This window comes from Pelodiscus sinensis, chromosome 9 (genome assembly GCF_052426305.1).
Source record: "Pelodiscus sinensis isolate ZL-2025 chromosome 9, ASM5242630v1, whole genome shotgun sequence".
NCBI classification, from domain to species: domain Eukaryota; kingdom Metazoa; phylum Chordata; order Testudines; family Trionychidae; genus Pelodiscus; species Pelodiscus sinensis.
The window spans coordinates 18,442,753-18,464,016 of NC_143060.1; the positions used below are offsets into that span (position 1 = coordinate 18,442,753).

The 21,264-nt window shown below is 39.8% G+C and overlaps 1 protein-coding gene across 2 annotated transcripts; it reads left to right on the forward strand.

Annotated features, from left to right (window-relative positions):
• The first annotated feature begins 408 nt into the window (after positions 1–408).
• Positions 409–19,303, forward strand: USP1 (ubiquitin specific peptidase 1). 2 transcript variants are annotated; one of them, XM_006126766.5, is made up of 9 exons: positions 409–562; positions 1,306–1,543; positions 4,982–5,105; positions 7,514–7,621; positions 8,198–8,358; positions 10,164–10,870; positions 11,720–11,890; positions 14,369–14,570; positions 17,757–19,303. In XM_006126766.5, exons 2-9 carry the CDS (start codon positions 1,374–1,376, stop codon positions 18,484–18,486), a joined length of 2,373 nt encoding a protein of 790 aa, XP_006126828.3. In that variant the 5' UTR covers positions 409–562; positions 1,306–1,373; the 3' UTR covers positions 18,487–19,303. The 2 variants fall into 2 exon arrangements, with proteins under 2 accessions (XP_006126828.3, XP_006126829.3); XM_006126767.5 differs by lacking the exon at positions 1,306–1,543 and having other exon boundaries at positions 416–562.
• Positions 19,304–21,264: the final 1,961 nt, after the last annotated feature.

Consider the following 21,264-nt stretch of genomic DNA (forward strand, 5'->3'; position numbering starts at 1 on the left):
TCGCGCCCTTATTGGTGTTGGGGGGGGGGGGTTACACCGCGTGTCAGGACCTAGTCACTTTCCTTGGAAAGGGAGGGGTGCGGGCAGAAGCATAGGATGGTTTAACCCGTCCCATATCCCCCTTCTCAGGCTCGAGCCCTCTGACCAGGCCTCTACCGTTACACGCGCGCGCCCCGCCAGGACCCCGCGGGCTGGCCGTAATAATGCCTGAATCTAGGATTCAGAGAGTTGCCTCGGGGTTCCTAGTGCGCCCCGTAATCTGGCCCAACGCGCCTACCAGATTTTTTTGTGAGGGGAAGAAGCGATATTGGCCGATGCTGCCCTTTCGGGCCTGAGGGTCTTAGTGGGATTTCTGTGCTGGCGTTTGCTCCTGGAGGCCGCACACGCCCTGGCGCGAGGGGGCGGGTGTCGGGTCCTGACGCTGGGGAAAACCCGCCAACTTTCCCGTTGTGGGGAGCACGGAACTGGGGCGCCCTGTAGTCACCATAGCAACCAGGGAGGGTGGTTCGGGGAGAGCGTGCCCCCTCCCGGCGGCACTCGGAGCCAAGCGAAGATGTAGCGGGTGAGGAGACGCGGCGCTGGCCGGGACCCTTTCCCCCCAGGAGTCAGGGGACTTACCCCATCCCTTGCGGGTCGGGGGTGCGGAGCGGGAAGCTGGGGGAAGGCGCCCCCCTCGCACTGTGGGGCCGGTGGAGTTTGGGGCTTTCTCTTCCCGCTTCAACATGTGGTTCGGGAGCCGGTAATTGTTTCCCGCTCTAGCGGCTCTTACGGATCCCGGGGGGACGACACACGTACTATGGGGGGAGGCTCGAGAGAATGGCTGGCGTAAAGGGCTTAGTCTGGAAGTCTTACTAACTGGGTGCGCCCTGGGCCCTGTGGGAGCCAAGTGGTGCCGGGCAGCGGGCGCCTTCCCGCCTCTGGGCCAAACCCGCAGGCGGGGTTAATGATCGCAGAAGATGCTATGGCTGGGCGGGCTTCCCCGGGACTAAACTTCAGCAGTCCTCGCTCCGGGGTGGGTCCGGCCAGCCCGTTCATTGATTGCTTGGCTTCTCTGCTGGAACTACCAGGGTAGCCTGTGTCTGCTGTGAGGCGGGCACGGGCTGCAGCCCCTTTCGGACAGGTGTCTGGACACAGCCAGGAGAAACTTCCTGGTTTTGGTCACTGCCTGTCCCCCGCTATCTAATGGTGAAGGTGAAACGGCTCTTGCCCACTCCTGTCTGAGCTGCTAGAAAGTACTGTCAGGAAGTTGTGTTGCATGTACGGCGGCATCCCATAGTAAAAGTAAATGTAACATCTATTTGACAGGTGTAACTGCTGATTGCAGCTTTCTGATCTTATTCCCCATCCCCATTATTATTTGTGAGGAGAAAAAAATGCCAGGTGTATTACCGACTGACACGGCTGGGCTTTTGAGAGGTAGCCCGTCAAAGAAAAACAGGCTTTCCCTGAAGCTTTTTCAAAAAAAGGAAACTAAAAGAGCACTGGATTTTACAGATTCACAAGAAAATGAACAAAAGAGTTCAGAGTACAGAGGCTCAGAAATGTATGTAAGAGTTTCAGTTTAAGATTTTTTGATTATAACATAGCATTCTAATGAGTATTTTTATGTTGTACCCAAAATGGACACATGCGATTTAAAATCGTTTTAATAAATGGATGTCTTATCAACTTGACTACTGAAAACTTAACTATTCTGTTTGCTGCACTGCTCCAACAGAGAATAAATTTCACAAATTAAAGACATAATCTTGCCTGTACAGTGTATTAACATCCATCATAAGCGTTAACTCAATCACTTCATTTTCTTAAATTAGGTTTCAAATAACATCAGTTATTTGAAAAAGCACAGCGGAGTGGGAGGGGACCCAGTGCAAGCTGGGACAGTTGATTCCTGGCTCATGCAGGGTCCTCCCTGCTGATTCAGCCTTTTAAATGTTGAAGTGCAGCGGGTACCTGGCCTGAGCTGAAATCAGCTGTCTTGTGCCAGGTCCCCCCTTCTGCGCACCAGCCTTTTAAAGGTATTAAGATCCAGTAAGCTCTTAATACATGTAAAAGGTAGAGGTGCAGTGTCTGGGACTGGGTATGAGCCAGGAATGAGCTGATTCCAGGCTCGCACCTGGTCCCTGCTTCCTCCCCTGCCCTCCACGGAGACAGTGCTGGGAGGAATCGGCTTTTAAGTTGGTTCCCCCCAGCACTGGCTCCTGCTCCTCTCCTTTGGTGCCTCTGATAGGGTACGTCTAGACTGGTGGGTTTTTCTGGGATCCCGGAAAAACTCCACCACGTGCAGGGAATGAATTTGCTCTTTGTTCTTCCGCAAAAAAAGAAAAAGCGAAACACGCTCTTTCAGGGAGACCTGCATACTTTGTTCTATGAGGAATAAGGACTCCGCTGAAAGAGGAGGCTTTTCTGCCATCTGGCCTGTTCTAGATGGCCATTTTCTGTCATTTGGCCCAGAAAAGCAATCAGAAAAAGCGCCGCAAATTGCGGAGCACAATTTGCATAGCTTTTTCTGATAAGAGTATAGTCTAGACCTAGCCATAGAGGCGGTGGGAAGGGGAGAAACGACTAATTGAGGGACTAGTCAACTATCCAATAAGCTTTTGCTTATTGGATACTTGACTTAGTTGGTTACATCCCTACTTACTACACCAATACAGTGTGTTACTAGTCTAATGTTTCTAAACTAACTTTTGGTTGCTTCTCTATATAATGGACTGGATATTTCCAGTTGGTTGGTGTGCAGAAATTTCTGTAATGATACTCTCTTGGTGATGGGAGGGAGCAGGTTAGAATGAAAAGTATATGCTGGTATTAGTTCTGCAGTAACTATAAGACTATAACTCAAACATTATAGAAAATCATTACGGTTCTTTTTCATATTGCTTTGAAAGACTTCAGAAAAAACTAACTGACCATGTGTAGCATATGGACAGGGCCCAACCAAACTCACGGTTCATTTTTCTCAATTTCAGTTATAGGATTTTAAGTTATATACAATTTTTCATAATTTGTTATTTAAATTGGAAATTTCATGGTATTGTAATAGTAGGAGTTCTGAGGCTGTGGAGAAGGGTGTGTAGGTTTTGTAAAGTTATTTATTTATAGAAGGGTCATGGTACTGCTTGTGAAATCTGGATAGCAGGGGTCTCAAACTCCTGCAGCCAGGGGACTGCAGATGGGTAAGGGACTGTTGCTACCGCCCTGCATCAGGCCCTCTCAGTAATTCCTAATGCTGCATCCCTCAGGACGGGGTGCAAGCAAGAGAGAGGGTGGGGTGATGGCAGGAAGGGACAGAGCTTGGGGGATGGGAAAGGACCGTCCTTCCACCCAGCAGGACTCCTGGGCCAGATTCCTGCTCCAGTTGGGGATGGCCTGTGGACCAGGAGTTTGAGACTTCTGCTGTATCATCTCACATCACCAAATTTCATGGAAGTAACATTTTATAGTCTAGGATGAATTTTTCACGGTCATGAATTTGGTAGGGCCATCCACATGAGTCTTGTACTATTCCTAGAACAGTCCTGCAGCACCTTAGAGACTAACAAAAAAATGTAGATGGGATCATGAGCTTTTGTGGGCACAACTCACGTGAAGTACCAGAGCTGCTGAGGCAGGAGGGGGTGGGGCCGGCTTAAAAGTTTCCCTCAGCACCATCTCTGCGATGCTGCCTGCCATGCCACCCCAACCACTGTTGCCTCTTGGAGAGGCAGCATGGCAGGGGAGGCTGCCTGCTCGGACTCCCTGCGGACAGGGGCTGCTTGACCTGGTCTGAGCTGGGACTGAACAATCCTGGCTCAATCCCAGCTCATGTCATAAAATTCAGGTGCGCAGAGGCGCAGTGGGGGTAGTTCCTGGATCTGGCGGGAGCTGGGATTGAGTCAGGATTGCTCAGTTCCAGCTCTTGTTGAGTCTGGTACCTACCCCTGCTGCGCCTCTTAGTTTAAATGCAGAAGAAGCCAGGCTGCTTGAGGCCTGGCTCTTAGCACATTTAAACTGCACAGCTGCAGCAGTGGTAGCTCCTGGACCCAGCCCGAGCCGGGCCTGAGGAAGTCTTCCCTTATCAACTAATAATATAGTTGATAAAACTTTTATCGACTACACGATTAGTTTATTACCTGCCTTTTAATTCCTTAATATGCATGCAGTATTCAAAATGTGGGCATACCAGGGATTATATGATTCCTAACATTGTTTGGTTTTTTGACTGCTGCTACATATTGATGTTTTCAGAGAATTATCCACAATGACTTCAAGATCTGAGCGGTAATATCTAATTTAGTCCCCCTCATTTTGTAAATATAGCTGGAATTATGTTTTCCAATATGCATTAATTTGCATTTATCAACATTAAAATTCATCTACCATTTTGTTGCCCAGTCACCTAGTTTTGTGAGCTCCTTTTGAAGTTGTTCAGTCTGCTTTGGACTTAACTATCTTGAGTAATTTTGTATCCTCTGCAAGTTTTGCCACTTCACTGTTTATCCCTTTCTCCAGATCACTTATGAATATGTGGAACATGATTGGTCCCAGTACAGACACTTGCGGGACACCACTAATTACAACCCATCCATGAGAGGACCTTTTCTCTTAGACCATGACAGCATACTTTGCTTAAGAGCCTTTGATGAGGTACCTTGTCAAAGGCACTCTGGAAATCTAAGTACATTATATCGGCTCGATCCCCCTTATCTACATGCTTGGTGACTCAAAGAATTCTAGTGATTTCCCTATACAGAAACCTTGTTGACTTTTCCCCCAACAAATTATGTTCATCTATGTGTCTTGACAATTCTATGACCTGTTCACACCTACATTCCTACAAAACATGTATTAATACTTGGGCCTGGATTTTAAAAGGAAGTTAACAATGTGGAGGACAAACACTTCAAAACAACAAATTACTGTGTATGCATGTGTTGTTTTTTTTTTTTTTTTTTTAAAGCCTTGCTGCCTATTACATACTCTCTTCTCTGTTTAATAGTGATCAGGTTGTTCCTGCAGCACAGCCTTCTTCACCCATTACTTGTGAGAAAAAAGACAACATGCTGCCTTTTGTAGGCTTGAACAATCTTGGCAATACTTGTTACCTGAACAGCATTCTTCAGGTAAATTCATATTTTGGGGATTGGAAATATTTGCATTGTCGGTATTAATCATTTTATACAAGCATTTTAGACTCCTAGTTTGACACAGTTTTCATATGGGATAAAATTGGGATCAAAGGGAGATACTGTACATTCAAGGCAGCCAGTGGTGTACATATATATTTAGTCCTGCTCGCTTGTAGGAGTAATTTTTATAAAAAGAAATTACTGTATTGCCTTAAAGGTTTGCTCCTAAGATTGAGCATGAGTTGACCAGATTTGTTTTTTGACCATACCACTTTCCTCCTTTTGTATTGTGCAAAATTAGCTGCATGAGTGGAAACAGAATTTGATGGTGTAAATCCCTTTGTATTCTGCAGAGGAAAGCAAATTGCCTTTAATAAAGAAGAGTTCCAGCCAATTCTAGTAGTTGGAATTTTCTACGGGATGCTCTCGAGCAATTGAAACTCAAAGTAGGAATGTAAAATCCCGGTTTATTAGTTAATTGGTTAAATATTTTAAACCCCTCCTCTTCCCTCACTTCCCCCTTCCTGGGGCTATTCTAGCCAGGCTGGAGGGCCCCTGCCTCCACAGAGCTAGAACATCCCCTTGCCTATGGTGCAAGCTGCTTCAGCCCACTGGTTAGCCATTCACATCCCTACTACAAAGTGTGGTAAAGTGTACTGTTTATTTTTTCCAAGTGATGAACAGTAAATTAACAGTTCCATTTTCAGTCATTCATGTTAATTGACTTATCTTTTAATCACTTGGGTGGGATTTTCAAATACCCAAGGGAATCAGTTGCCCATTACATTTTGAAGCTTTAAAGTCACTGGGAGTTGGACATCTGATTCCTTTTGGCATTTTAAGTATTATGAGTAAGTTTTACTTTTGAACTTCCTGACTATTTATATAATTTTCCACAACGGCTGTGCATTCCTGAATATCAATAGTATTTATTCTCACTACACTATAAAATGAGTGTAGAGCAGCAAGGAGAAGCTTATCTTTTAAAGGATGGTCTCATGGTTAAATTATTGGACTTAAATTTGGGAGTTAAGGATCCCTGATCTGCAACAGACTTACAGTGGATGTTGGATTGACACCTATTTTTTTTCTGCCTCAATTCCTTACTTGTAAAGTGAAGATAAATAATTATAGGGAATTTAGACAGATAAGATCATTAATGTTTGCGATATTATGATACTTATGACTCCACTTCCTCGGATTCCACTGTGATTAGAACCACTAAGTTCCTAAATGGAACTTCTTTACTTGTGTTCTTAAGGTTTTTTTTTTTAACATCAATATTACATTTTATTGTTTTTAAATTGTACTTTACCTATGTTTGCACAACCTGGGATATGGAAGTTTCTGCTTCCTTGTATTAGGGATGTGAAAGGTTAACTGGTAAGCATCATCCTAAATAGGTAATGCTTGCTTACAGGTTCTGGTTAACCATAGGGGCTGGAGCAGTTCCCTGCTAGGGATATAAGCAACTTGTTGACTACCCGATAAACTATCAGGTAGTTGAGTAGGAACTCAACTAGTCGCTTCCCCCCTTGCTGCCTTTACCAGAAAGAGGCAGCAAGAGCCACCCCCATCACCATCTCCATGTGGATAGCGGGGAAATGGTGGGAGCTGGGATTAAAATAGTTTTGCTCTGGTCCCAATGTTGCTCCTCTCTCTTTGGAATGTACAAGGGCCGCCTGCCACTCTTGTACATTTCAAAGGAAGAGTCACAGAGGGGAACCCGTGCCAGCAGGGATTGCTTTGCTTCCTGTTGGCACAGGTTCCCGCTGCCTCTCTCCCTTTGAAATATAGAAGTCTCAGGTGGCTCTTGTACATTTCAAAGAGAGAGGCACGGTAGGATAGCAAGTGCCCCCCTTATCGATTAATTGAGTAAGTGGAAATTCCATCGACGACTCAATTAGCTGATTAATCCAAATTTAACATCCCTACTCCCCACACACCTTGGATAGGAGGCTGGCCATCTCAAGCAGAGGCTGTCGTGGCTAGCCCAGCCCAGCCGCAGGTTACATACTGGCTCAGATCCTGGAGAGCGGGCTACAGAGCCCGCAGCAAAGCCTCCCCAAGGAGCAGAGGTGGCAGCCGGCTCTGTTCCCAGGAAAGAGACTTCCCTGCTGCAGAGAAGCTGCTTCCCTGGGAACTGGGCTGGCAGCTCTGTTCCTGGTGAGACTGCTGTTGGCTCTGCACAACACATGTAACCTGTAAGAGAGATTTTGAGCAGTTACCTTTTTAACCAACCTTTTACATCTCTACTTCGGGTTCTGTGCAACAATCTGGGAGATGCAGAAGCAGAACTTGGCCTGTGCGAATGGCCTGTTAATGTTGGTTTTATTTTGGTTTCATATACAACTTTTGCACACTTTTTAATTTTTGTTCTTGTTTTATACTGCTACTGATAGGTGTTATATTTTTGCCCTGGCTTTAAAACTGGAGTGAAACACTTATTTAACATTATTTCAAAGAAGAGAGAAATGTTTAAGGATGAAGGAGAACAGAAGTCAGACAAGGTAAATTTTATATGTATCATTTAATCTTTGTTTAGCTGTAATTATGCAAGTTAAGTAAATTAAATTATCATATTTTGGGATAGGTAGTGGACATAGTAAAGAGGATTCTTTAATTTCCTGCTGAAGAAAATTTACCATTTATTATAGTAGTATAATTTTTTTATTCATTTACAGCTTTTTAACAGTGTCCTTCAAAGTTATTTCTGGAAGGTTTATAAGCAGTTGTGTTGCTTTCTAGAAAATCATGATGAAATACAATCACTGTAATGTGGAATTTATTTTTCAAGTGGATGGAAAACAAAGCAGTTCTTAGAAAAGAAAAGATGTAGTTATTTTGGGGACAGACTATTTGGTGGAATCTGTTTGTCTTTTGTATTCACTTCTTGCAGGCAAAGAAACAATAGGTTTAATGTTTTAAGAATCACCTGCCTCCATGCTTTTAACTGGCAAAAATGTTGGCAATGACTGACAGAAAAGGGATAAAGGAGGCAGAAGAGTAAGGGAAAAAAACCCAACCTTGAACAGTTGTATTCAGAGGCACAGGCTCAACTATTTTCTTTTCTTTTATAATTACAGGGAGGTTGTAAAGAAGATCCTTTGGCAAGTTATGAATTAATCTGCAGTTTGCACTCCTTGATTCTTTCAGTGGAACAACTTCAGGCCAGCTTTCTATTAAATCCAGAAAAATATACAGATGAACTTGCTACTCAGCCAAGAAGGCTACTAAACACACTTAGGTATAAATAATCTTAAATGATATGTCAGAATTTTCACTAAAATTTGAGCTGATTTATAGTTAGTGTATTACAATCTTTAATTTGATATGCCAGTATAGGAAACGTGTGCTTTGTTTTTCACATTCCATTCAGGAGATTGCATTAGTTCTGCTGCTCAGAAAAAAATCTAGTAGCAACGTATTGAAACTGATGAAATCCTAGTAAATTTTAGTGTGGAAAGTTGGTGCAAGATAAAACTTGTCCATCTTCTGTTTCAGTTATCTCAAAGATTAAAATTAAGATTATAGGCCTTGATCCTGTAAGTTTCTGAGTATTTGGCCTAGAGATGTAAAATCTTGTTTAATTGGTTAACTGGTTAAACATATATTGTTTAACTGCCGGAACAGCCCTTGCCTGTGGGATGCCTGGGCCTGCCAGGGATAGAGGCTGTTCCAATTAATCTTCACTGGTAAGTCTGACCTGTAAGATTAAATGTTCACATCCCTACTTTGGCCCAAACGCTTTGCTGGATTTAAATACACTTTATGTCACTGGGTCTACATAGTTGCTTTAATTTAAGCATGGACTTAGGTGCTTTGCTGTACAAGGGCTTGAGTGCTCAGCTTATTGCAGAATTCAGCCTGCAGAATGGCCATTTGCCACTAGTTTCCTTTCCATTGCTACTTGTAGTACATGTACCTTCTCTTCAGACCTGGAAAGCTTTTTTTTTTTTTTTTTTTTTATTAAAATAATCCAAATATATTACACTTAGTCTACGGTGTTGTACATTTAACTTTTTATTTTTAATCCAATGCCGATGTGATTCTTAAAACTGTTCTCTTCTTTTTGTCAGTTGTAGGCCTTAAATAATTGAGGTAAACTGGTGATATTTATTTAAATACACCTTGATAGTGTGGGATCATCCTATCCTAGAAAGGTAGTCTCTAGCTCAGCGATGGGCAACCAACGCTAATGAATGGGCTGCATGAGTGGCCCTCCATCTCAGTGGGCTGCAGGAATGAAATCAGTTGTGCACTAAACATGACCCCACTTATTAACATATATTAATACATGGCATGCTAACTATTTCATAACCAAAATGCTTTAATGGAACTGTCAACAAAAAATAGTTACACCTACTTTACAATGTCAAATCCCTGCCTCCTCTTCCAAGCACATCCCATCCCTACTCCTCTCTCTCTCAACACTTCAAGGATGCCATGAATTGGCTGATTCATGCCCTGTCCCCAGTCTTCCCCCTGCCTTGTAGAGCTTGAATGCTGCTAATCAGCTGATCTGCAGCATTCAAGCTCTGTGAGGGAAGCAGTGGAGCAGGGACAGGGTGCAAGTCAGATTTATCACAGCACTCTGGAAGTGCTGAGGGGGAGGGGTAAATAGGTGTGGGACCCCTAGTGTACAAGAGATGTAGGGGGTTGCATGTGGAATCACAATGGGCCGCATGCAGGGACAGAAGTTACCCAAGGATTTAGAACATGTGAGTTTTAATGTCAGACTGCCTCCAACCTGATGTATGTCAAATCAGTTAACTTTTCTTTGACCTCAACTTTCTCATCTCTAAAATAGCCAAAAACATTTAGTGCATGTGGGTATTTATATAGTTTTTCAGTTGATAACATGAAAGTTCTCAAATCCATCCTCTGACTCTTCTTGTGCATTCACCCCATCTGTGGGTTTTATCATTGGCAGACATATTTTAAAAATATACAATCTGATGCAGATTTTTTGTACACACTAATTGTCCACATGAGAGAGGCTCTATATGAATAATTTCAAAAAAATTTAATACTTCCCTTTTTTCTTTATAGAGAACTTAACCCTATGTATGAAGGATATCTGCAACATGATGCCCAGGAAGTATTGCAGTGTATCCTAGGTAACATCCAGGAAACATGTCAGGTATTGAAGAAGGAAGAATTGAAAAATATGCCTGTGGAAGAGCCTGTAGCTCACTTGAAGGAGAAGTCTAATCAAAATACGGAAAACAATGGCATTAACAGTCCTGAAGAAGATGACCATGCAACAAGCAATCGCACTGCAGAGGAATCTGAAGACAAACCATCCAAAGGAAATGGGAAAAGGAAAAGTGATGCTGAGAGTGGGAATGCAAAGAAAAAATCTAAAGTATCTAAGGAGCAAAATGCAGCAGAGGAAAATCAGAGACAGACCAGGTCAAAGAGGAAAGCAACGGCAGAGAAACTAGAGAATCATACAGATGCGATTGCTAAGTATTCTGTTGAAAATGATAGTGCAAAGCCTACGCAGAAGAAATCACGACTTAGACTAAACTGGTTTAAATCTTCAGGCAAACAACCCAGCATCCTATCTAAATTCTGTAGTGTGGGAAAGTTAACAACAAATTTGGGAACCAAAGAGCAAATGAAAGAAACTGATGATTATGAGATCGAAGCAGCATCTGTAAAGTGTGAAAATGGTAATATAAAAGATTATTGTGAACCTGCATCCTCTGTGGAAAGTGTTGGTGAAAAAGGTATTGAAGAATCACTACAAGGAGGTTAGTAACAAAAAAAACCCCTGCAGGCTTAATGTAAATACAGTAGGAATAGGAAATTAATACATTTAAGTGCTCAAATACCATAGTGAAGGGCCATATGAATACAAGACTAACTTCAGGGTTTGAAGTCTGTTTTTCCTGAAATGGAAAATTTCTATACGCAGTGTAATCCTAGATATAGAAATACCTGACACACACGTGTCTGATGTATACATTTTGTTTACATTGACTCTCCACAGGCATGCTCTCCCCCCTCCGCCCCTTTCCCCTGCAGCTCTTCCCAGGGGCTGTGGTTTGCTGTTCCCAGCCGGGGAGGAAGTATACCAGTGGACTGTCAACGTAAACAAAATGTCTTGTGACCCACCAGCAGATTACACTGATGGGCATATGCCAAAAGTTGACCGCTGTAGTGTAATGTAAAAAGGGTTAGAGGACTGCAAAATTTATACTATCTTCTCTTTTGCTAATTTAATAGAATGTTGGCTATGAACCTGAAAAGTCAACAAATATTCCTCGCAAGTGAATTATTTATCATACACAAAATCCATTAATGATACAAATTACCTAAAATGAGACATTTTCAGAATTTAGTCTTAAAATATAATTTGAATGTTCCAAGATCAAGATTTTTTTCCCCATGATTCAATAATTATCATGTGCTGGTTTTTATGGTCTGTTAAATATTTATAATATAAATGAAGGGATTTTGAATATCTGAAACTGAGACCATGTCTGTTGTGCACAATTCCAGTTGAGGAAGAATAGTACCAATAGCTGTCCTTGATATGTCTGTTCAAGAATTCTTCTATATAATAACTACATATACATTTCTTATGTAATTTTCTCTAGATTCAGGGTTAGCTGATTTTGAATTAGTGGAGAAACTGTTCCAGGGTCAGTTAGTATTAAGGACACGATGTTTGGAGTGTGAATGCTTCACTGAGAGAAGAGAAGACTTCCAGGATATCAGTGTGCCAGTGCAAGAAGATGAACTTTCTAAAGTAGAAGAGAGTTCTGAAAGTAAGTAGTATTTCATTCATATTTGTATAGTTTTGGGGTTGGAGAGAGATGTGCCATTAGTGTTTATAAAGGAATATTACTAGAAATTACTTGTGATCCAGACCATGTAAATTATCTTGTTACAGTTCTCTTTAGAATTAGGAATGTTAAGGATTAGGCCACAAATGCTTATTGGATAGTCAGTTGACCAGTTGATTCTCCCCCCGCCCGCTGCCTCTGATAGAGGCAGCGGAAGAGGGGGTACTTCAAAGTGGCAGTGCTGTACAACTGAGCTCGGGATCAGCTTTGCGGCGCTGCTGCTTTGCCACACAGCTGATCCCAGGCTCCAGCGTGGCATCATCCGTGGAACCTGCATTCAGCTAGGGAGGCCCCAGCTGACCCCAGCTCCATATGGCTTTTCAAATTGGCAGCGCAGCATGGAGCCCAAGATCAGTAGGGGACTCTTGAGTCCCATGCTGACCTTGTGCTCCATGCTGTGCTGCTGCTTTGAAATGCACAAGAGCCCCTGCTGGGAACTCTTGTGTCAGCTTTGAAATGTACACTGCAGGCAGCACGGAGTCAGCAGGACTTCGCATGCAGCTGGGGCCAGAGTGGGGAGTTCCTGCATTCCCAGGGCTCGCCGAGTGGCGGTTCTGAGCTCTGCGCATACGCAGATCGCTCCGCGATGGCTCTTCCGGGGTGTAATCTACTTGCCACGGGTGAGTAGATTGCACTATTTGTCGAGCCCTGCGTATTCCTCCTTTTGAATTCCTCCTACTGGGGTTCTTGTATGTTTCAGAGGAGGAATGCGGAAGTGCCTATCGACTAGTCAAGTAGTCAATGGAAATTCCATCGACTGCTTGATTAGTCAATTAACCGTTACTTAACATCCTTATTTAGAATCGGAAATGAGACTTGATAATGTGGATCCAAAAAGCATTCAAGTTATCTTAAACTCACTCCTCACACAAGTACTTGCCATTTGAATGGACTCTTAACAGCTTAAAAGAGCACTTCCATCTTTTTATTTTGAGGTGTTTTTAAGAACTACATTAGGCACAAAAGATTTTTTTTTTCAACTTGTTTTGTGCATCCAACTGAACTTAGTGTGTGTAGTCAGTTTTGGTTCCTGTATCACATTTGATCAGCTCAGTGATGAACTTGGAACTCCCCTTTATTCCTTTTTGAAAAAATCCTTATAAAGCAGCAACAGGAAAGGAGACAACCTCATAATTAACCCTTTATCAGCAGTATTTATCCTGATTTTTTTTTAAATGTGCTCAAAAGCCTTTTTTTAAGTTTCCGTTTAAATAATTAAGTTGTTATTGTTCCTGTAGGGCAGGGGTGGGCAATACTTTGACGGGGGGGGGGCCACTTCAGAAATTTTCGAAGTGGTCCTGAGCTGCGCTGGAAGGGGCAGAGCCTTGGGTGGAGTCAGGATGCTTTCCTACCCACAGACTGGGGGTGAGGGGAGCATATGAAGTCTTTGCCCCCACCTGACCCCAAGAGACCGATCAGCTGTTCTGAACAGTGCCTGTGCCCTTGGCGTCAGGAGACTTTGCACGCTTTCCTGTCCCCAGGTTCTGATTGGCCTGGAGGGTGGGGGAGCGGCGGAGCGTCCATGGGCCGGATAAGGCTCATGGAGGCCCTTTTGCAAACTCCTGCTATAGAATGTCACCATCATACTGTGCATTTTATATTTGTATATTTTATGTTAAATCATATTAGTGTTTCTTGTATAATATCTCTAAGGCTACTTCACAAGTATTGATTTATATTTGTTGTATGTGAATTTTCCAAAACTGATATACATGTATTAACACACTAAGGTTATTTCAAAGTTATAAACACTGGTTTTAAAAGTTTTTAAATTTAAGGTAATAAAGAAAAAAGGTTGTTTTAACTTCTCATGATGTAATGTGGGGGAGATTTTACTATTCTTCACTATTATGTTGGGTGGGGAAAGATGAAAATATTCACCTTGAACTAAAGTGAACTAAACCTAAAGCTAAGTAAGCATTTCTTTTTTAAACAAACCACTGCAGAAGTTGCCACTGAAGTTTGCAAAACTGGGGGGGGGGGGGGGAGAGAGAGCTGGTTTAAAGCTGTCAGTGCAAACCAGACATGAGGGGGAAGAACAACTTGCTGGTTATTTTTGGAAACCTACCTACTTGTCTTTTTTTAAATGGACCATATTTTGCTCTACATTATTTAGCTGGAGTTATGTTTCTTAAGCCAATTTCTGGCTTAGTATAGATCTGCCCTGAATTAATCTACATCCTGGGTGGTCTCTCACTTTCACAATTTCTGAAATTCAGTGAGCAGAAATGGTTTGCTTATATTGGTTTTCAGTCTATTTGGTACATATTTCATGTCCTTAACTTTTTAATATTAGTTTTCGCAATTGTCTTAATGTTTATACCTGTTTTTAAAATTATGGAATATATCTGAAATGAAAATAACTTTATCTGTAAATGTAATGATGCTTTCTCTTTGTAGTTTCTCCAGAGCCAAAAACTGAAATGAAGACCCTAAAATGGGCAATTTCACAGTTTGCATCTGTAGAGAGGATTGTGGGAGAGGATAAATATTTCTGTGAAAACTGCCGTCATTATACTGAAGCAGAACGCAGTCTTTTATTTGATAAAATGCCTGAAGTTATAACAATTCACTTGAAGTGTTTTGCTGCTAATGGTTTAGAGTGAGTATTGCAAATAAACTATATTAAGAAACAGTGCAGTTGGAAGAGAAGCATTGCCAAAACATAGGCAAATGTTTAACTGAAAACTTGTTTGTAGACTGAATTTAACTTTGAAGAATCCCTTGAAAATAGAAGAAAACAATTTGAAGTTTATTATTTAGCTATTTAGCACAGGCTCTTCATATGTTAGTAAGCCACCAGAGTTTTCTTTGCTAGATTTTGCCATGTTTTGTAATGCACTTGTGAAAGCTGGGGAAAATATTCTTAACATCTCATGCCAAAATTGTTTTTTTGTGTTCCTAATGAAGCTTGAAATTATTATTATTATTTTTTAAAGAATAACTTGTTTATTTGCTAATATCAACGATGTCTGTACATGCATGGGGGGTAAGTTAACTACTTCAGGAGAGAGAGTATAAAATTTTGATGATAAAACATTGTCACTGCATGAGTAGTAGACAATTTAGAAAGAAAATACTGGAGATTAGCCTTCAGAGTTCAAAACATATTTTTAAAAGTGATACCAAATTTGGAACATAGTAATTTTGACTCTGCCTTTTAACTTATAAAAGTAACTAAATTAATTTAGTGGAGCATTTTAAAGTGCCATTTATGTCAGTATGATCCTTTAGTTATGTTGTTTTATTTTTGCTGAAAGAGTTACTGTGCCTAATTTCAATATCTACTTTTTTCTTTTAAATGTGTGAATGTGAATGGAAAATATTCTAGCAAATAAAAATGGAGTAGTACAATAGCATTACGCATCCAGGAATTGGCTACAGCCTTTAATGCATTGTTTTGGGAGCAAGTAACAACAGCACTATTCAAATAGAGATAACCTTATGATGACAGAAGGCCACATCTGAATAAATTTTCATTGTAGTGTAAAATGTATGAAGAAGGTTATTTGTTTGACCAAACCAATATCTAACCAGTATTAGAAAATATTACTATTTGAATTCACTTACGATTTTTCATGTTAAAACAACATATGAAGATTTGATCTCAGCACTTTGCTTCAGTGCCATCTTCCTACCTCTCAACATTGCACAGAATTAGAATTCAAGCTATTAAATGAAATTATCTAACTTTACTACTTCACTTAATAATTTAGGATGTTTCCTAGGCCTCATGCTTCAACCTCTGAATCAGAAGATATATTCTGTTCCAAAAGCTACTGTTAACTTCTTGTGTGACCACCTTGAACAAGACACTTAATTTCTCAGGGCTATAATTAATCTATAAAATGGGGATTATACTTTCCTGCCAGGTGTATTTTGAAAATTAATGTTTATAAAGTGCTCTGGGAATTTTAAGGTGGAAGCTCCTAGGAGAAGCCTGATGCATGAATTGACATCTGAGTGGTGGTAGGATACACTATAAACTGTTCTAATAGCAATTCCGTGTACTTACATTTATAGCAAATAGGTGTCCGTCTGTGAAAACTCTTGAAAATGTGGTTATATGTTTTGTCTAGTAATCTTTTAAGCTTCTAAATATCGAATTTCTCCCAAGTGCCCAACAGTGCTATAGGAATCTTTAGCTTTCTGGAGCTGTAGAAATAAAAATCTGAGCACAAAATTAAAAAAACTAATTGATGCAATTAGCATAGAATTCTCAAGTCTTCTGCTGCACATCAGTTACTGCTTCTTTTTCAGTGAACTGAATTATACAATGTCTATCTTGCAGTCTTGTATATACTCTTACCGTGGAAAGAGGGAAGAAACCTATGCAAATTAATTCTAGGTGTCTCTTTTTGTAATTAATACAGCCTGTCTCTGACTTATGAACCGGTTACAGACCAAGCAATTGGTCGTAACTCAGTTTGTTCATAAGTCGGACCCCATTGAGTTACACGCAACCTCGCTGTTCGCAAGCGCGGATCGCGCTCATAATTCGGGGTCCACCATTTACAACAGCTTTGGTTGTAACTGCAAATAGTCGTAAGTCGACTGTTCGCAACTCGGGCACCGGCTGTACTCTTGTTGAGTCAGATTTAATGAGAGATGGAAGAGTCCATACATTTCTGATTCTTCTGCAAGCAATTCAAAAATAAATTTTTTTTAGGGGGTTATGAGCTTATAGAATGCTTGAGGCTTTCTTTATCAATTTCCAGGTTACACAGTGATTTTTCAAATCTCATCTTTTTCTTCTGTCTGACCTTCAGATCCGCACTCAGAAATATTGACACTTCCAGACCAGTGATGCAGTTTTGAACTGAATCCAGTCTATTTTAAAGTTTTCTCCCATTTTCCCGTTGAATTATCTTGAATGTTTTCTGCAGAAGTATCTTTGTCTGCCATAAGGCAAAGCAATAACAACAGGGAGATCAAACTTACTGGAATCAGGAATGCAGCTGAAACTGTCTAGAAAGTTTATTCAAAGATTCCAGTTTTTGTTTTCAGCATTTTAACTTGGAATAGCCATATATCTAAAAATGTCTTCAGAGATATTCTAAGAATTCTCTGGAGGAAGGTGAAGAACATAAAAAGAGTTAAAACAAAGGGATCCAGATGATACAAAGGAATCTATAATTTCAGGATCATTGTGAAACAGATTGCTCAAACATGACCACAAGTCTCTTCACAGTGATGCAAATGCCATTTGTATGCTGATAATTGTCAAAAAATAACGTAGGAGAAAAGGAAAACCTTCAGAAAGTATTGCTTAAAGCAACCAAAAGGGGAATTGGACTGTATTTTGCTGCTTTGATGTATGAGTAGATGAAATATGAGGAAATTCAGCTCCTTTCTCATGTGACTGGAAGGAAAAAATAAGACAACACGAGAAAAAGATGAGAAATTGAGAGAAGGTATTTTTAATCACCATTTTAAACTTTGGATTTTTTTGTTGTTAATTTGAGTAACATTTTGGAGAGACGAAATCTTCATTAAATTCACCTTCACCTTTCCAGTTAAGTTGTGTGTATCATTCTTTGCATCCCCCAATAATTTTTCTAGCAATACTGGGGAAGACCAGAATTGACATTACCATTATTTCTAAGTTTTATAAAACAAGTAGAAAAGAGGTGGTTGTTTTTGTTTTTTAAATCCAGACTTTTTTAAAAAAAATATGTATATATTTTGGAGTAGCACAAAAAAGCTATAAACCCCTTTTTAACAATTATTTGTAGATTACATAAGGAAGAATGTGAAATGATTTAACTTTGCCATTTTTCTTTCAAAGGTTTGATTGTTATGGTGGACTGTCAAAGATAAATACTCCCTTATTGACACCTCTTAAATTGTCATTAGAAGAATGGAGCACAAAGCCTACTAATGATACCTATGGATTATTTGCAGTTGTAATGCACAGTGGCATTACAATTAGCAGTGGACACTATACAGCCTCTGTCAAAATTACAGATCTGAACAGTTTAGAATTAGACAAGTGCAATTTCATCACTCATCAGATGTATGAAGTGATTAAGCCAGAACCATTGAACGAGGCAGAAGCAAGGGTTGTTGCAGAAGATTATGATGATGGTGAAGTCTCTTTTAGAGTCAATGGAAATGCACAATCAAGTAAAACTTTGAGCAAAAAGAATATAGAAGCTGTTGGACTTCTCGGAGGACAAAAAAGTAAGTCTGACTGCGACCTATACAACAACAAAGCAACTAACTCTGATAAGGTTAGTGTTAATACACTAACTGAAAATAGAAATTTTGAGTCTACTAGTACTAATGGGATCTTGGAGTTTGATAAAAGTACTGAAAATGGTGAAGCTTTCAGTGGACTAGAAAACAAAGCTCTGTATGTTTTACAAAGCTTGAAAGAGTATGAGGGAAAGTGGTTGCTTTTTGATGATTCTGAAGTGAAAGTTATAGAGGAAAAGGACTTTCTGAACACACTGTCCCCTTCGTCGTCATCTACATCAACTCCTTACCTTTTGTTTTATAAGAAAATTGTAGAGTGATATTGTATTTTGTAAATATTACAGATTTGCATACACCTGTTGATAGATATGATTTGCATCAAGAATACCTTGGTGTAACAGTTGTTTTTTGTCTTTTAAAGCTACTGGATGAGATTATTATAGATCTTACAATTCTGTGTAAATAGCACAATTTGAATTAAGAAATCATGTCATAGAACTTTTAACTCATACTATAACTTCTGTGCTGCAGACTAGTGATGTCACCTTCTAGGATACAAATTTGTATAGGTTCTTAAAAGTTGTCCAAAAATACTATAGCTGTTTTGAAATTACTAGTTCTGTCACAGTTGTCTCTTTTATCATTAGCTTTTAAAAAATTAAAGTTATTTGTATTCACATTCTGGAGTAAATCTATATTAACCTCTAATAAATTTTACTAGTTATGTATTTTTGTAACACTGGAAGCAATATTTCCTATCTAGCCTTTGGGGCATCCGTATAGAGCACAGAGTTCAGCTATAACTTATTGATGACTTCTGCTTCCCACAATATCTTAGCTGTGGTGGTCAAAGCACAAAAATAATCGGTGTCGTCTTTAACTCACTTAGTGCATTGGAAGGAATGGTACAGCATCTTAAGGTTGAACTCAATAGTGGATGTGAGGCATACTTTGTTGCAAGTAATAACTAATTTCTGCTCGTGAAGATTTGAATGAGCTAATCTGCATCTGTTTTGCATAGGTGTTAAGTGGACAAAGTGTAAATATGTGTGATATTGTAGGTATACCAGATGTAGTTGTGGGAGAAAGCAATGTATGCTTGTATGCAGTGTAATAAAAATATTTTGTACTTTAAAAGATCTCTAATTTGCATATCTGTTTGGGTGGATTATGAATTCAGGTGTAATCTTATTACCCTAACAGGTTAATTTATGTTGAATTCACTGAAAGATGGGAAAACTAAAGCATCTGACTGTGAGAGAGGGGTGGGGAGGGGATGTGTGTGTGCATATCTGTATGAAAAAGATAAAATGATACACATTAATTTGAAAATGATAGAACAGATTATGTGTCTTGGAGAGAGAGTAATGCCGGAGAAATGGAAACTCTCAACTGGTGGGGGAAGGTAAGGGGTATGACACAAACACACCCCACTTCTTTGAATTGTCCTGAAGAAAGAAATGTTAACAAGTTGCTTGGTCTGTTTTTTACAAGATAAGTGTATTGGACAAAATTTAAGCCCTTCTTATGTGACTAGCATTTCTGATCCATCTTTTCATTAAGACCTACAGTAATTCATGTGTTAAACTGATTGTCAGTATGTCAAAGGAGTTTACTGATAAATCTTAGGCAAAAGAAAAATAATTGGGCCCAGTTGGGACTAGTGTTTTTGCCTGGAAATTCAGACAAAGATGATTTTGAATAGGTACCAGAAGAAGTAAATCACTGAAGGTAAGATCCTGCTGCTGCTTCAGTGCTTTTCATTTTAACTGCCTTGATATAGACACTGCTTTTAATAGTTGATCCATGACTGTGGTAAATTAAGCCCCCCCCCCCCAAAAAAAAAAACCCCATGCAACTGATGTAATAGAATATGCATGTACTACCTTAATCTTTAGAACATGCCTGTCACAGTCAAGGGAGGAGGTGACACACATGCGTCTACTTTTAATAAGCTTAATCTGAATATGTGGAGAAGTTTTAAAGGGCATTGCTTAAACAGATGAGTTCAGTGTGCATACACCACTTGATCTGAGTGACAGTCATCAAACTTAAGGCTTACCTATATTAATAGTGTTCTTTTCAGTGTAGTTGTAAATTCACACCTAAAGGAAAGGCAACATACACTGTGGATCTTCTCTTCTAATTAGTTTAACACTCAAACACGATGGGTATAACAAATGCTACTCTGTTCTTACTGATGTTTAGCTCAGTATCAACAATGAGTTAATAAGAAATATTTACCCCTCTGAGGACAGCACTGGGTTCAATGAAATGTACACATTCCATTATGGCATATTAACCCTTAAAATTTAAATAAATGTTTGCTCTCTATATAAAAATAACTCTGCTGCTATCATCAGAACTCAATCCAATGGTTGTGAACAGAAATAGGGTATCTATTCATAGACTGAAGGATTTACAGGCAAATGGGGTGGGAGGATTAAACCAAAGAATCTATACTTTTTTTCATCTCTCAATCCTCTATGGCCTGGCATTTTACAAAGCTGAGGAAAAAGCACAGAATATATTTTACATACGACTACAGATTAAAATTTCAAATGGTGCTATCACTGACAACTAATGAGGGGAGGAGAGATTCATCAATTAGGAAAGACAAGGTCTAGAATTTAGCATTTTTTGTTCTAACATATGGAATAGCCTGCATTATTTGAAGAACAATTTAGCTCTTTTTCTGGGTAAATCTAGACTGAAAACTATCTTTCTGACTTAGTGAAAGATGTCATAGGGCATATTTTCCAGTCTTCTTTTAAGAGTATTGGTATGTAATAGGATAAGTAACTTAAATTTGTTGTCATGACAGTGGGTGACATGGAAACCTTATGGAAAAAACCATGTATGGAACATTCTCGAAAGATAGATAGTATGGAAATGTTCTCATTTTCAGAACATATTTAAAGTTATCTTTGTGTAAGGAATTAAAACTGTAAATTGTCCTATGTGTCACAAAAGAAAAGGTGATAAAACTTTAATAAAATTACTCAAATATTCTGCTAGGCCCCTCGTACGATTCAAACATAGCTCAGTTGTGCAAGACAGAGGCTAAAAATATATTAATAAGCATGTTTCAGCCTTGG

Excerpts from the sequence above, each read along its gene's own strand:
- USP1 (XM_006126766.5), top strand. The coding sequence starts at position 1,374 with ATGCCAGGTGTATTACCGACTGACACGGCTGGGCTTTTGAGAGGTAGC. Across the intron at positions 11,891-14,368 it reads AGTAGAAGAGAGTTCTGAAA|TTTCTCCAGAGCCAAAAACT; the intron begins GTAAGTAGTATT and ends TTCTCTTTGTAG. Across the intron at positions 14,571-17,756 it reads TTTGCTGCTAATGGTTTAGA|GTTTGATTGTTATGGTGGAC; the intron begins GTGAGTATTGCA and ends TTTCTTTCAAAG.